This window comes from Cydia amplana, chromosome 5 (genome assembly GCF_948474715.1).
Source record: "Cydia amplana chromosome 5, ilCydAmpl1.1, whole genome shotgun sequence".
Lineage (NCBI taxonomy): Eukaryota > Metazoa > Arthropoda > Insecta > Lepidoptera > Tortricidae > Cydia > Cydia amplana.
This window is the reverse complement of record NC_086073.1, coordinates 1,701,181-1,716,520: the sequence shown is the minus strand read 5'-3', so window position 1 is coordinate 1,716,520 and position 15,340 is coordinate 1,701,181. Positions and strand designations below refer to the sequence as shown.

Sequence of the window (15,340 nt, the reverse complement as noted above, 5' to 3'; positions counted from 1 at the left end):
TATCACTAGCATTCACGCTGCACTAAGAATGACAGCTATTTTTTATTAGATCGAAAATGTGATTTCTTAACACCTAGCTAACTGTATTGTTAAGCAGACACACACTTAACACTATAAGTGCCACTCGGTATTTAACACTGCACTGTCACAGTCAACGCTATTTATTCACTTCAGCTAAAATAACAGCTAAGTTTCTTTAATAACAGTGTCAATTTAAAGTTTGTATTAAGAACGAGCAGGTAGCGACGCGGCGCGCCGGTAACTGTCTGTTGTGATGCGCGAGAGTCGGTGACGTCATCGCACCGCGAACCGCGACCTCTGTCGAGAAATACGCGACTTGAGTAATTAGAGCTTGATTAAAGTTTGGGTGCCTTAAGGCTTAGAAATCACACAGGCAGTAGATTTAATCCTTTTGGATGCAGAAAAATACATGCGAATACACCCTATTCGCATGTCTTTTTGTAGTGTGTTTAAATCTGTTTCAATTGCCTTCTACTAACTAATCTATCTGATGTTGTAGTAAAATGTCAGTGTGATGGGCAGGTTGGATAAATTGGAAAATTGAACTGCTATTTAATCTATTTATGTCGAATGTTATGCTAGATTGCGCAGTGTCTTAGAAAGTCCGTCTTGCTTCCTCACAAGCGCACGAGTGAATACAATGCGGGTGAATGAACGGAGCGTCGCGTGCGCAAGTGACGTCGTCGTCGGGACACCCGACTGCATGCCAGTGCTTGGCTTTTCGATTATAGTTGGCCATTTCCCTTGTTTTCCCCGGGATCCCGGTATTGCATTTAAAAATATCGGTATAGAAAATGGGTTTAAAAAGACAGGATCCCGGCATTGCGGGATCCCAGGATCCCGATCTTGAAAGCCCTAGACGGAGCTAATAGAGAGTCTACACAGGTGGGACTTACACCAGCACCCGTCCCATCTTCCACGGAATTAGTGACATTCCTTCCGGTCTCTTACCATCCTCATACTCATAGGTACCTTAATTTTTAGAATGAATATTGCTACGGAAACGATGTACGAGGGGCGGCTGAACAGTTCGCGGGCTTAGAAAAAAAAAGAAAGAGAGTATATATATTAAAGTAAATGTTAATTATTAATCTTTAATATTCTTTAGTAATGATTGCCGGCAATATTTAAACTGCCAAAGGGCGGGGAAAAAAGTAGCATAACTTTTTTTATTTAAATATATTATAATAGCTTAGGCCGCGAATATTTCAACCTCGTAGGCAGTCAGCGCCGTGCTGCGTTACGCATGCGATATGTTTCAGCCTGGCAACGAAGGGTTTATGACACGCCGATCGCTTTATTTATTCCGAATCTGTGCTTATTGAATATGGGCACTTTACGAGTCGAAGTCGGCCACTTTTTCAATTTACAGTAAAACCGACCCGCGTTTATTGCCGCTGCTTTATGGAGTCCTTTCCATTTCACTTCCCATAAATAGGTATGGGGATACCAAGCAAGTTGCGCGATTTTTTCACTTTCACATATTTTGCATAAAAATAGGACAAGTAGGTACAGTCAAGGAATTTAATTTCAGTACCATTTCGTGCCTGATGGTGACAGTGACAACATTATGAGGTAGCTATAGCGAATTTTATATTAATTGCCACTTAACTGTGACAAGGTACGAAATGGCGCTGAAATTAAAATCATTGACTGTACCTACTTGTTCCATGTTTATACAAAATATAATAATAATAATATAATATAGAGTTAAAGTCTGTTTTTAATTCAAACTTATTTGGAACTAAGCTTAAGAAAATCCTGCTAAATCAGTGCCTATATGCAGTGGAAGAATTTATGAAGGATGAGAGATTTTGATTATGGGGACTTATGTAGTAGCTTATTTATAATACGATTATTTTTTAATGATTATCTAATAGATATTTTTAAATTCAATGTTACTGCTGTATAATTGCTAATGTTTGCTGTGTATTGTATTGTATAATTATTATTTAAGATGAGTTATTGTTTTGACATGTATTTTTATTGCTATTTAATTCTAATTCTAGTTATTTTATTGTACATTAATGTTAATATTCGAACACAATCTTGTATTGTTATATGAATATGAATAATAAATAATAAATAAATAAATATGTGAAGAATGGAAGATGGTAGCTCGCATGGTCCGGTAGACTCAGAAAAGTTCCTACTCGTATAATTAGCCCAATTTTTTTATAAGGTGTTTTATTTAGAAGATAAAGGTAAAAAAGTAGTTTTCATTGTTCTTGTGTGTACTCAGGAGACATAAAGTACAGTCGGCAATATAAGTGTGTTTAAAAGTAAATTCTATTGGGGCACGAATTTAATTGCTTTAAAAAAAAAGACAATTTCATGTCGCGTGTCAATGGCGCTGTACTGACCTTTAAGGGTGATTCATACTTCATAGAAATCGTAGGAAGCAGTTTCGTTCACGTGAGCCCTAACGAGGGGAACAAGATTACCGACTCAGAAGCCTCACACACAAAATAATCCTGTATATATACGCCGACACTGCCAGCCGCAGTGCTAGTGTAGCAGCGAACTAAGTGCAGTCAAAATGGTGTACAACTTCAAAGTGTTCAAGAAATGTGCCCCGAACGGGAAACTTACCCTGTATATGGCGAAGAGGGATTTCGTGGATCATATCTCGTTCGTCGAACCTATTGGTGCGTTAAAGTCCTTGTTCAGATTGAACTACTACTATTTATGGATTTTATTTTATTTTGATACGATCTAAAAGATCGCTTACGCTGATTGGTGCATGCGAAATGAAATGAAAGTCGCGGATCATCAAGGTCGTATCAAAACAGTAACGAGTTGTTAAATCTGAATCGGGCTTTCCGGTTACACAAACGGTTTACAGTGGCTATGAGCTTTTGGAAAACTCAAAATGACCGCCTAAATTGTTGAAACTTTGGACGAAGATATACGGACGTAGAACTTACCTTACTCGTATCAAATTGTAAAAACTTTGGACATAAAATGAGCCTAGTACTTAGATCCGCGCACTGATTATTTTTATCAACTGCTAATTTTGCGTTTGGATCGAGTGAGGCGTTAAGGCGGAGTCAGGAGTTATCCATCACTAAGCTAAGACCGATGGGGTACCACTAACAACTGCTTGGCGTTAACAGATCTCAGTTTAATCGCGTGTTTCGCACGTGTTTATTAAGTTTTAACTTTAACCTGGGTCATTAGTCTCCAAGCTCAGGAGTCGAAAGTTTGATTGAACTAGTGAATCGTGAACCTTTAAGGGCTCATTTAGACGGTGCAAGATTTCGCATGAGAATTTCATTACATTGCAGTCTGCAATGTAACTAAAATCGTATACTAGTTCGCGCGCCAAGCCGTCTAACTGAGCCCTAAATCTGTAAGAACTATACGTAGCGTGAAACCAAACTTTGGCCGTAGACATAATATGATGGCGCCTGTAGATGGCGCTGTATGCCGCTAATGGCGTTGGTAGTTCTTGAAGCTGCATAGCGGCACTCATTCTGGTTCTACTGAGTGTTAGACTCGTGGCTGGTGGCAATGGAATTACATCAATTACATGCCATACCCGACGCGATAGCAGCAGGCGGTGCAGGCATCCATCTTGGCACGCCTCGATAGGTCCATTTAAAGTCTAACTCGTACATTTACTTATTAAAGCTTAGAAGATCGATTGGTAGATTGTCTAACGACGTTGGTAGCACTAGGATTAGGAATTAGGCAGGTATATTTACTATACCTAATAGAGTCTGTTCGGAAAGAGAAGAATCGTGGAATGTATTGAGCCTCATACATTCCACGACTCTTCTCTTTCCGCACAGACTTTATTATGCAGTTTTAATAATTTCCAAAGACTCGCATCTGCTATAGAATTCGTAAATAATAATTCGTTCCGAAAATGTTGGTAGTTTATCAAGACAGTAATTAGGTATTTCATTTCAAAAAATGTCCGTTAAAACCCAGTGTGATTAATTATGCCTTTCTTCCTGATTCTAAAATTCGTACCCTTCTTTTGATGGCGGCATGATTTTACGTAAGTGTCATTGACGTATAATATCTAGGGACGGGCTAATGGGGCACTAAAAATCGTACTAGATCAGCGGTGCTACCACAGAATAAGTAATAGTATTATCATACAGAACGGACACGCACCGCCCCGCCCCGACTCGGATTACCTCGCCCCGCGACTGGCCGCGACATGAATGTGTGCGTAGTCGCTCTACTGAGAGCATGCCAGAAGTACGTCAGATACACAATGACGCGTGTACGGACGTGCCGCGCACACATATAAACGCAAATCATTTTTGATGTATGGCGTGTCCGCCCTGTATGGTGTGTGCGCTCACGAATTCCAGCCAATCGTGCAGTCTAACGCAACTTTACTTCGTTTTTTTTAGCATTAGAAATAAGGTAAACAATCTTGATGTGTCTTTTAATTGAAAAACACATTTTAAAAATAAGTTACGGTAAATATGTAACAATTATGAACCTAATACGATCTTTTATAGTCTTCTGCTTTCACAAGTAATAGTTATTGATTTTTAAAAAGTGTTTTTCAATTAAAAGACATGTCAAAATCGCTTACCTTCTTTCAAGTTCTTTCTAATGCTAAAAAAACGAACTATAGTTGCGATCAATAGCGCGCGTAATGCGAACTCGTCAACCAATCGCGCGCGTGATGCGAACTCATCAACCAATCGCGTTGTGACGATTTCACACCGCTGTACTGGCCCCTGTCATGCCTCATTATTATTGCCCGTAAAGCCAGTCCCTAGATATCTACATATGTCAATGGTAAGTGTACTTGTTTAAAGCAACGTCATTTACTGATAGGTACCTACCAGTATTGGACAAAAAATGCTTCTGAATCAGAATACATTTCTGAATTTTGTGTGGCAGTAACACTGCAACATCAGCTGCTACAGTCACCATCCAATGTGACTATAATAAGCCTTCAGATGTTAAATGGTAGTAATATTGCGCAGACGGTGTAGTGGTACTGGACGAAGAGTACGTCCGCGGACGCAAAGTATGGGGCCAGGTGGTGTGCACCTTCCGCTACGGACGCGAAGAGGATGAAGTCATGGGGCTGAACTTCTACAAGGAGCTGTTCTTGGCCTCGGAACAGCTGTACCCTCCGCCGGAGAAGAGGAACTGGGAACCCACTCGTACGCAGGTAACTTCAAGCGTTGACTTCTTTTAACCTTTCACGATTTTTACACATTGTACAACGGGACTTAATCGCGTATCTAATAAGTTTTAGGATTTACCTCCGACGTTTCAAGGACGGCGTTGTCCCCGTGGTCTCGGAGAAGACACGCTCGATTAGATACGCGATTAAATCCCGTTGTACATATTTAATAATGACTTCTTTTGTTCATAATTACCAGTTGGTATTGTATAGGTTCTACCTATTGGTGCTGGTGAGATTGCACTGCGAGTCGTAAGGTCCTGACAAGGTGTATCCCATCAAAAACATTACATGTAAAAAGGTGCAAGTCTCGCAACGCTTCTACTACAAAAAAGTTTTGAGATGTAATGTGAAACCAAGTCGGTTATTTTAATCAGTGCCAGGGGGTGTTAAAACTGTATCAAATATATATCATATCTTTAATTTGTAATACGTATAATGACTTGGCCATCGCACGGCTGCAAAATGACATAAAGAGCATCGTCACCTATTAAAAATATTTCTAATTGAACATAACGATAGCGCTAATTGCAGTTCGAGCATTACCTACACATATTTACGAGTATGGTACGAGTAAAGCATTATGTGCGATTGCCGAGTCATTATATCATCATCTTAAGCATGTTTAGCCCTATATATTACTGAAAATTCAGGGTTCTAGCGTCAGCCTGCACAAAATTACAGGACGACGAAAATGGCCTGAATCGCTTCGAGAAAAGGATGGTACGGCCGTGCCTCTTTGTTTTGCTCGAATTGGCGGGGGCACGGCAGTGCCCCCAGATTTATCATCTTGATAACAAAAATCAAGTTCAGCTCCAGGAATTTGTATTTTTTTCCTTCTAATTACTTTTAGGTAGTTATGTGGAATCTCTTGTAGCGTGTAATTATTTTTTTTATTTCTAGCCTTCTTTAATAGCTCTTATTCAAATTGATATTAATAAAAACTACCAATAATACTTTCTTTAGGTGGCTTCTTTTACTGGCTACAAAAATATACGGGACGAGCAATATAAGTACTTAACTAGGTAGTGCATTAGGAGTTTTGTTCGTATTTTAGATAAAGCTACAGTAGTGTTTTGTACGTAAACGGCGGTGCAAACGTAAATGCAGGTGTATTCTCTGGCAGCATTCGCGGCAGGTATCGCTGCGCGCCGTTATTGCATTCCTGGAGAGCCAGCACTATACTGCTTCATTATAAGTACAGCTTTAAATGAACCGCGACCAGACTGGTTTACGTCGCCTTCAGGCCGATTCTGATTTTTAAATTAGTTAAAGTTTTGATATTTTTATTACAAATTTAATCAAGTTAAGTTTTTGAATTTGAGAACTGCTCCAGGAATTGACACTTTACCTATGTACTAATTTACATAGGTATCCAGGGATCGGAACCGGTTTTTTGCAAAAACTTCTAAATAACTATATTTTCGAATTATTTTATACTCCAAATATAGGACTCAGTTGTGTTAATAGGTTATGACTTCGAATTATTAGATTGCCTAATTAGAAATGAAGTAATTAGCAAATAACGAAAAAATACCGTTTTCATTCTCATACAAGAAATACCAGTATCCGACCCCTGTAGGTAGGTATACCTGTAGGTAGGTAGGGATTCAATCACCTTAGACTTGAATAGTTAGATATATCTAACTATTCAAGTCTAAGGTGATTGAATCCCTTAAAACCTTTACAAAATCTGATATGAGAATCGGCCACCGTGCGACGATTAAATTCTTAGCGTTCTTGTTAAACTGAAATAACAAAGTGTTATAACAGGTCATTTTAATAGCACTAACATTGTTGGACGCGAGTGTCCGACATCCCTCTAAAATCCGTCCGCCTTTTTTTCTAACGCATAGATACACTTTATGAAAATAATAATAAATTTAAATTGTGACTGTTTCACAGGAGCGGCTTATAAAGAAGCTCGGTGAGAACGCGTTCGCGTTCCGTCTGACTGTACCAGCGGGCGCGCCTGGTTCCGTGACACTTCAGCCGGCATTGGAAGACGAGGGGGAGCCTTGCGGCGTGCATTACTACGTCAAGCTGTTTGTTGGAGATTCTGAGATAGATCGTTCGCATCGCAGGTATGTCTGATTGTACGCTAAAACACCTAGATCGAATACATTCTGAAGAATCGCGTTGCATTCTCACAATGGCGTTCCGTCTGAATATAGCTGGAGCTCTTGGTTTTATCGATCTTAAGACAGCGCTGCTCCTGCATCGCTGTCTTATGAGGGGGAACCTTGCGGAACAAAACAGAGTCGAGCTATTCGTTGATGATAACTTGGCACCGGTGTCAGTGGCTCCTTAATTCGTAGGCAAAATTGAATAAAAAAAAATTAAAAAAGACAAACCACTTCTCAGTAATCTCAGTACACTGTTCCGAAGGACGTCAGTGCATGGTCATCATCGCCGTCAACATCGATAGGGTCATTTTATTGGACATGTTGCTCAACGTCACACTGGGCTAACTACAGTATAATATAGTACTTAAATAAAATATTATAAGAAGATGTACTAGCAGCAAAAAATCTAGTAAAGCATAGTAGAGACTTTCGCTGTATCTCAATTTATCTTATCATATTAGATGTCCCCTCACTTCTACACCAAATACAGCTCAGAGTTCCTCGTAGACGTCAGCGCCACTGTCAGAAGAAAAGGTTATTCTCGATTCCCAACAGTAGAACGTGTTATGCACAAAATATATTCATAAGACGTGCCTGCAAACTATTTAACGAAAATGACAAGCTCTCTAACATAAATATATTTACTTGTTCCATTAATACTTTAAAACGTGCTTTTCTTTAGGTAATAATGTATCTTTTCTTTTCCTTACGCTCTCAAATGTTTAGTTTTGGGTAACATTTAAAATTGTAATCTTTAAAAAAAAAACAGACTGTGATTTTATGTAACAAATGAAACTCTAGGTCTAAACTTAAGCAATATTGTATAAGTACTGTTTGTAAACGACTGTATGTTTCTAAAATATAATATAATAATCTTTGCATGTTTGTTCAGGAGTACGATCGCCCTCGGCATTCGGAAGGTCCAATACGCGCCAAGCAAGCCTGGCCCACAGCCTTGCACCGTCGTCCGCAAGGACTTTGTCCTGTCTCCTGGACAACTAGAGCTGGAGCTGACCCTGGACAAGCAGCTGTACATGCACGGGGAGAGCATCGCTGTCAACGTGTGCATTCGTAACCATAGCAACAAGGTGGTCAAGCGTATTAAGGCGGCTGTGCAGCAGGGAGTTGATGTGGTGTTGTTCCAGAGCGGGCAGTATCGCAATATTGTTGCCAGTGTTGAGACACAGTGAGTGTGATTTACATATAATGACTTATCTGTTTATTATCACACAAACTTGCATTAAAATTTAGTTTAGTCTAGTAAGCCATTTTTGGCCAATGCAAAAACACGGAAAATTTGACAAATATGTTAACAACTCATACAGCTTTTGGATTTCGCACCTTTTGTACTGAAAAATCGGTTTGACAGACAACAAATTGTCTTTTTTATTCCTAAAAGATATGAATATTTATGAGAAAAAGCCATACAATATTTTGATTCAGGTGAAAGCGAAGGGCGATTTTGTGTTTAAAGAACTTTATTTCTCAAAAGAAAGTATACAGTTCACTTCATGAGGATACATACTAAAATAAAAGTAAATGAATGAGCATCGCAAGTTATACAAAACAAACAAAAACAATAACCAATTAAATTAAATTTTGTCACAATAACAAGTTGCAGGTAGCATTAGAAAGACAAAAGATTTTGGCTAATAAAGTTGCCTAAGTCAAACATAATTATATATGACTACAATATGTAATACCTTTCGGGAGAATAAGTGACAGATTTTATCTTTCTGCCCTATGCTTCAGCCTCAGAAGGGGCTACTCGGTTCAAATCATTAGTTCCTTTTCATTGTGTATTTTAGGATATAACGAGTAAGTTGGTTATGTGTATGTAGGGATGGATGCCCACTGCAGCCAGGTTCCAGCTTGCAGCGTGTGCTGCACCTAACTCCAGGCCTGTCGACCAACCGTGACAAGCGCGGCATCGCCCTCGACGGCCAGCTGAAACGCGGTGACGCCGCGCTTGCGTCTACTACTCTGTAAGGAATTTTTCTTGTTTACAAATACATAAATAAAGAAAATAAATAAATATTAATGGACATTTTTTACACAAATTGACTAAGCCCCACGGTAAGCTCAAGAAGGCTTGTGTTATGGGTACTCAGACAACGATAGATATAATATACAAATACTTAAATACATAGAAAACAACCATGACTCAGGAACAAATATCTGTGCTCATCACACAAATATTTGCCCTTACTGGGATTCGAACCCAGGACCGCGGCTTCACAGGCAGGGTCACTACCCACTAGGCCAGACCGGTCGTCAAACACACACGGACACAAACAACACAACGGACATTTAAGAAACATTTGCAGATTAAGCCTGCCACTGGAATATTGATTACGGATTACTTCTGAAAATGCTAGGAATCCAATTTTTGGTCTGGTCAAGTGGTCATGTTTGGCTGAAAAAATTAAAATATTTAGTGTCAGGCCAAAACTCGGAGTTCTAGAATTTTTATAAAATCTAAATAGTGGTTTATAAGCGATATTATGATTGAATGCTATTAATATATTCCTGGTTAAGTTGTCAAGACCAGAATGAAGACACATACGCGCGTTCTAAGCTACGTGAATTAAACAATTTAATGAACCCAAAAATCTCGTCATATTTGTCATCCATCTCGTCAGAAAATCTTTGAGAATCCACATCTTAGTCTAAGTTCATTTGGTGCTGGCAGGATGCTGGACCCAGACCAGCGTGACGCATTCGGCATCGTGGTCTCCTACAGCGTCAAGGTCAAGCTGTACCTCGGTGCCCTCGCTGGAGAGCTCGCCGCTGAGCTGCCTTTCATTATGATGCATCCCAAGGTATGAAGAAACTGGACTTTAATCAGGGGTTTACAGATGTATACACAAGGTTGAACTTTTGTCCCAAAATTTGTACTTTAGATTTTGTGGGAAAGGCGTTTCTGGATCTTTTTTTTATGGATTAATGTTGTCAAAAACAGTAAGTGGATGTCGGTGAAGTTTTTGGTATTCTGGTATCAAATAATTAAATAAAAACATAAAACTTTCAACCAATTCGTTAATAAAAACACACGAAGGTGAGGCCTAACTTGAAGCGTAAAAGAGATAAACTTCAGAAAACCATTAATTTGATTCCCATTTGTACTTAAAAGCAATTTCAAATTCATTTTATTTAAGTATTTTACTTTGCCCTTGCATAGAACAAATGGGACTTGTCGTAGGGCACCATCTATCTTTACGAATCATCGCTGTGACTGTTTCTGTGCAGGAGGGGCGCGCCAAGATGATCCATGCTGACTCCCAGGCCGACGTGGAGATGTTCCGGCAGGACACCGTGCATCATCAGGAGAGCGTCGAGGTCTACTAGGATAGGGCCTTATCTTACTCTGCCAGCCCCCTGCCAGCCCCTGGCCCCTGGCCTGCCCCCGCCTGACCCCTGTCTGCCTGTCTGCCTGCCTGGGCCCTAGGCTGGTATTGGGCTGTAGAGTCAGAAAATCAAGTTGCACAATATCAGCTTTTAAAGTGAAGTTCGTTTCTTGAGATCCTGGGCCATTCGCCGCATCAAACAATGTCGATCGCCTGCCACGTCGTACTCAGATTCGGCGACCACATGGTGAACGATCCACGTTAATGTTATGTTACCCTTATACAAACACGTCTAAAATTGGACTGCTAATAGCAAACACTGGAAGATCTCTGATGTTGTGCAAATATTTATTAGAATAATTGTATTGTCAGGCTAATTGTGTTATATTTCTTTTCCGGCTCTTGAAACTTGTAATATGAATCACAGTTATTACTTTTATTTTTTAATAGTTTTGGTCATTTCTATAATACCGATTTAGGTAGGTATTTGTCAAAAAGCAATAGGTTATAATAGTGTAAAGCGATAATACTTACATATTAACATACTCTCAAGTGACTATATAATATTACACAATTAGCTATCATACTATGTATTTATGCCGTTATTATATTCTTACTTCTAGTCAAATTATATCTTGTATTTTAATATAGTTATATCTAGATATATTGACGGGTGACATTATAATCTTAAATAAAGACGCCTGTAATTATATATTTACTATTATAACGTGGTTTCATTAAAATTCCTTGCTAATCTGTTTAGCTGTGAAACAGAGCGACGTTCGTAGGCTTCGTAGCGTACCGAAAAGGCCGCAGTAGCCGCACCACGAGTTGACACTTGACGTTTACGCTAGCGACTGCGTAAACTCGACCGCAGTCTATCTCGCACGCACTGGTATATTGGTGGTAGCCGTCCTGAAGGGTAGAATGTCGTGGTAACAGATTAGACACGTTTCGGCTAGGGCTATATATACGTATGTTCAGATGTAACATAAGCGTCACCTACTTAACCTTGAGGGTAATACTGAATTACCGTTAATGTATAAAACTTTGCCTGTTAACATAACTTTGCCTACCGCGTCACAGTTCAGTAAAGTCGAAATAGAGATAGAGGTCTTTATTTTGAAATCAATGTACATATTTGTAAATAACTTACCAGTAGTTACAGATACACTCTGAAAAAAGTGAAGAACTGTGACGCGGTGGGCAAAGATATGTTAAAGGGAAAAGTTTTATAATTTTACGGTATGCAAGTCATTGGAGTAAACTAGAGCATAACATCGCAGCGGAGATTTGTGAATTGCGCTTCTAAAGCAGTCACAAGTTCACTGCGGTTAGGGAACAAAGGACAGTTCCGATGCAGGCTGTGTGTTCTCGTAGCTTAACGAGGGTAGCGAGTCAAGGGTTCTTGGAAACCAGTGTAAAATTCACGTTACGTTACTCGTCCGTTTTTGGGTGACCAACTTACAAATGGGTACCAAATTTAAACTCAATTGGTCCTGCTGTTTTGGAGCAAATTGGCTGTGACAGACATATAGACACAATATGATCCTGTGTTTCGTTTCCATTTGAGGTATCTACGGAATCGTAAAAAAACAGTGATTAATGGAATTTAAACTGTCGTGAGACATACTGACATTAAAATAATCCTAGGCTCTCCGAAACATGGCGCGTCACTAAAAACACGTGAGTCTAAATCATAAAATTATTTTAAAACAGTGATTCTCTACCGAATAGCTGAAGAATAGACAAATGTTCTAACTATTACTATTAGTGCTACTCCAGACACCGCACCGCTAAGGGCGTTATTTTGGGTCATTACAGCATATGACTTGCGTTTGCTACGTAGGTTAGCAATTGAAATGCCAAAACTCTCCGCAACTCCGGATCCTTTCTTTTGGGTTCCGCTCCTCGCCTCTGATTAGTTGGGCAAGTTATTATCGAGACTGAAGTCTGCGAGCTCTCAATACTCTTCGTCTAGAACTCTAGATTCTAGAAGTTTAGATGATTCACAATGCGTACCGGTAACTGCGGGCTACTAGTAGGTATTTTGACTAAAGGCCGGCAAGGATGAGCTATTTGCCTTATAATATAATATGACGTAAGGCATGTCAAATTATAAGGTAAATATAGCTCACTCTTGCCGACCTCTGACTCTGGCAATTGAAAACATAGGTATCGTAAGTCGTAACATTGTCTAAAATGCCCAACATTTACTTAAAAACCGGCCAAGAACATGTCGGGCCATGCTCAATGTATGGTTCCGTGGTTACCCGTCCGTCAGAAGAGGCTGCCTTGAACGGGGCCACTATTTGTATTTGATAATTGTTTTCTGAGAAGGAAAGACTCTTTGTAAATCTTCAATACGGCTTAACCGGTATGTTCGCTATGGTTTTTATTGAATTTTTTTATGAAGCCTTTACTTTCACGAACTTTCCATATTCTTTTGAATCCTTTTGCAGCGATTACTTCCGAGAATAATCACTTAGTCAAAACATGGACCTTGGTTGATTTGCTAAACATAAATTCAGCTGAGATCCTCTCGATTTGAGTTGTTTTAAAGCGTTTAAAGGCGCATGTGCGTCCTCCCAAGTGTAATTTATTTTGATCGTATTGTTTGTTTGTCCGGGTTCACCGAGGTAAACAGACGAGATGGGATAGATGCGTGCCTTTGAACAATTGAAACCGTTTTTCGCAAATATATGCAATGATATCGAATCCATTGCGCGCTCCGTTTTAGCCTTTAGGTACTAAGTTAAGGTTTGGATTCAGATTATAACAGCATTACTGCTGCCAATGTCCAAATTTCGAGCAGCGACATCGATTTGTTTCCTGCAGCAATGTCAAAATAGTATTTTATACAATCGTGATATAATGGAGAGCTTTTCAGTCGAGTACCGTGTTTAGGCAACGAAGCTTGCTGAGTTGCCTAAGTAAGGTACGAGATTGAAAAGCTTGATTATATCACTATTGTATACAATAGGTACTTTTTCTACAACAAAAAATAGTATTTTATACAATCGTGATATAATGGAGAGCTTTTCAGTCGAGTACCGTGTTTAGGCAACGAAGCTTGCTGAGTTGCCTAAGTAAGGTACGAGATTGAAAAGCTTGATTATATCACTATTGTATACAATACTTTTTCTACGAGTCAACAAAAAAAAATACCTACCTACTTAAAACTAGTAGAAGAATCATATATGTAGGTAAAAAAACCAAAAGTATACAGCTAAGATGCGCGAGCAGCCTTCATACTCGTACGCGACCCGGCCCCGCGCCCCCGGCCGGTTGGTCAACGACACCTTCTCGTAACTCATGAGGCCCTGGTACTTTCTCCGCGCTTTCGATTGGTCAATTTCATTATAGTTGACAGTTTACTGTATCGAAATGAATATTATAGTTGACTAAACTGTATCGAAATGAATATTATAGTTGAGTTGGGGTCCCATAGTGAAAAAAGTATGCAATTTCACTTTGGTATACGAAGTCTTAATTCAAGCTGCAGTCGACGAGTAGAAAAAGCTCATTTTATCGAGAATTTTTATTAACGATGATGTTGCTGCCCCAATTTTTCACATTTACTGGCAGCAATGCAGTCAGCTGCAATATCGCGCACCTATTAGGTCAAAACTACTATTTTGGCGTAGCTAGGCGCGGGCGAAGTCAGCCGTCGCCCACGGCCTCGCGCCCCAAGAGGGCCTCGCGCCAGGCCCCTTCGGGCACAGTGAAAGAAAAGGGCCTCGCAAATGCGATTTCGCCCACGGCTAGATTAGTTCACGCTACTAGGTGAGTAGTAGGGCTTCCAAATACCGGACTTCTCACAATACCGGTATTAATACCGAAACTGTCTTCATCAATACCGGGATCCCGGTATTGGATATGAATCGCTTAAAAATATATAGTTTTATTAAAAAGGGGAATTAGAAAGGCTCACTGGAATACCAGATATGTCCTAAAAGCTATTACAACAATAAACAATCAATGCCGCCATCTGCAATAATTTTATTTCACACTCCAGGATGGCAATAATTTGATTCAATTTGTTGACTTCACCTAACCAGTCACATTTGTAGTCCAACTTAACCAACCAGACAACACTTTTTATCAAATTTCCGTCAAATTGGTTTGCCATTATTACAGTTATCCTTGCTCTTTCGTTTTATTATTTGATAAAATTATAAGAACTAATGATGTTAATGTCACTATCATCATATTCATCACTCACATAACTTCAGGATTCATCCACCACCAACCACCAAATATTTATCTGACGCATTAGGCAACGATCTTGTTTCAATAATAAAATGCGGGCTAGAGACCAGTTAGAGTTAGACCAAGTAAAGTCTGCAACGATTTTGATAGCATACGCAGTACGCAGTGCAAGTGTTATTGTACATCATAATTTCACAGAAGTTTGACGTTTAATATAACACTTGCATTACGCGTTCTATCAAAATTGTTGCAGACTTTTCTTGGTCTAACTCTAGATGCGTCTGACGTTTAGTAAGCTTTTTGATACAGCCGAATATAATGGATTTAAAGGGTTTATACTGCGCATTTCCCTCATTTTTTTAAATACCGGGATCCCGGTATTGTCTTTAAAAATACCGGTATTGAAAAATGCGTTTAAAAAGACGGGATCCCGGGATCCCGAAATACCGGGATCCCGGTATTGGAAGCCC

At 39.5% G+C, this 15,340-nt stretch overlaps 1 protein-coding gene across 1 annotated transcript; it reads left to right on the top strand.

The window, feature by feature from the left end:
• Positions 1 to 2,516: 2,516 nt before the first annotated feature.
• LOC134647763 (arrestin homolog) lies at positions 2,517 to 10,670 on the top strand. Its single transcript, XM_063502059.1, has 7 exons — positions 2,517 to 2,669; positions 4,980 to 5,170; positions 7,091 to 7,269; positions 8,204 to 8,497; positions 9,153 to 9,296; positions 10,004 to 10,133; positions 10,561 to 10,670. The coding sequence occupies exons 1-7, from the start codon at positions 2,561 to 2,563 to the stop codon at positions 10,657 to 10,659; spliced, it is 1,146 nt and encodes a 381-aa protein (XP_063358129.1). The 5' UTR covers positions 2,517 to 2,560; the 3' UTR covers positions 10,660 to 10,670.
• The last annotated feature ends 4,670 nt before the right edge of the window (positions 10,671 to 15,340 follow it).

Coding starts and splice junctions, on each gene's coding strand:
- LOC134647763 (XM_063502059.1), top strand. CDS start 2,561: ATGGTGTACAACTTCAAAGTGTTCAAGAAATGTGCCCCGAACGGGAAA. Junction 2,670..4,979: donor CTCGTTCGTCGAACCTATTG/GTGCGTTAAAGT, acceptor AATATTGCGCAG/ACGGTGTAGTGGTACTGGAC. Junction 7,270..8,203: donor ATAGATCGTTCGCATCGCAG/GTATGTCTGATT, acceptor ATGTTTGTTCAG/GAGTACGATCGCCCTCGGCA.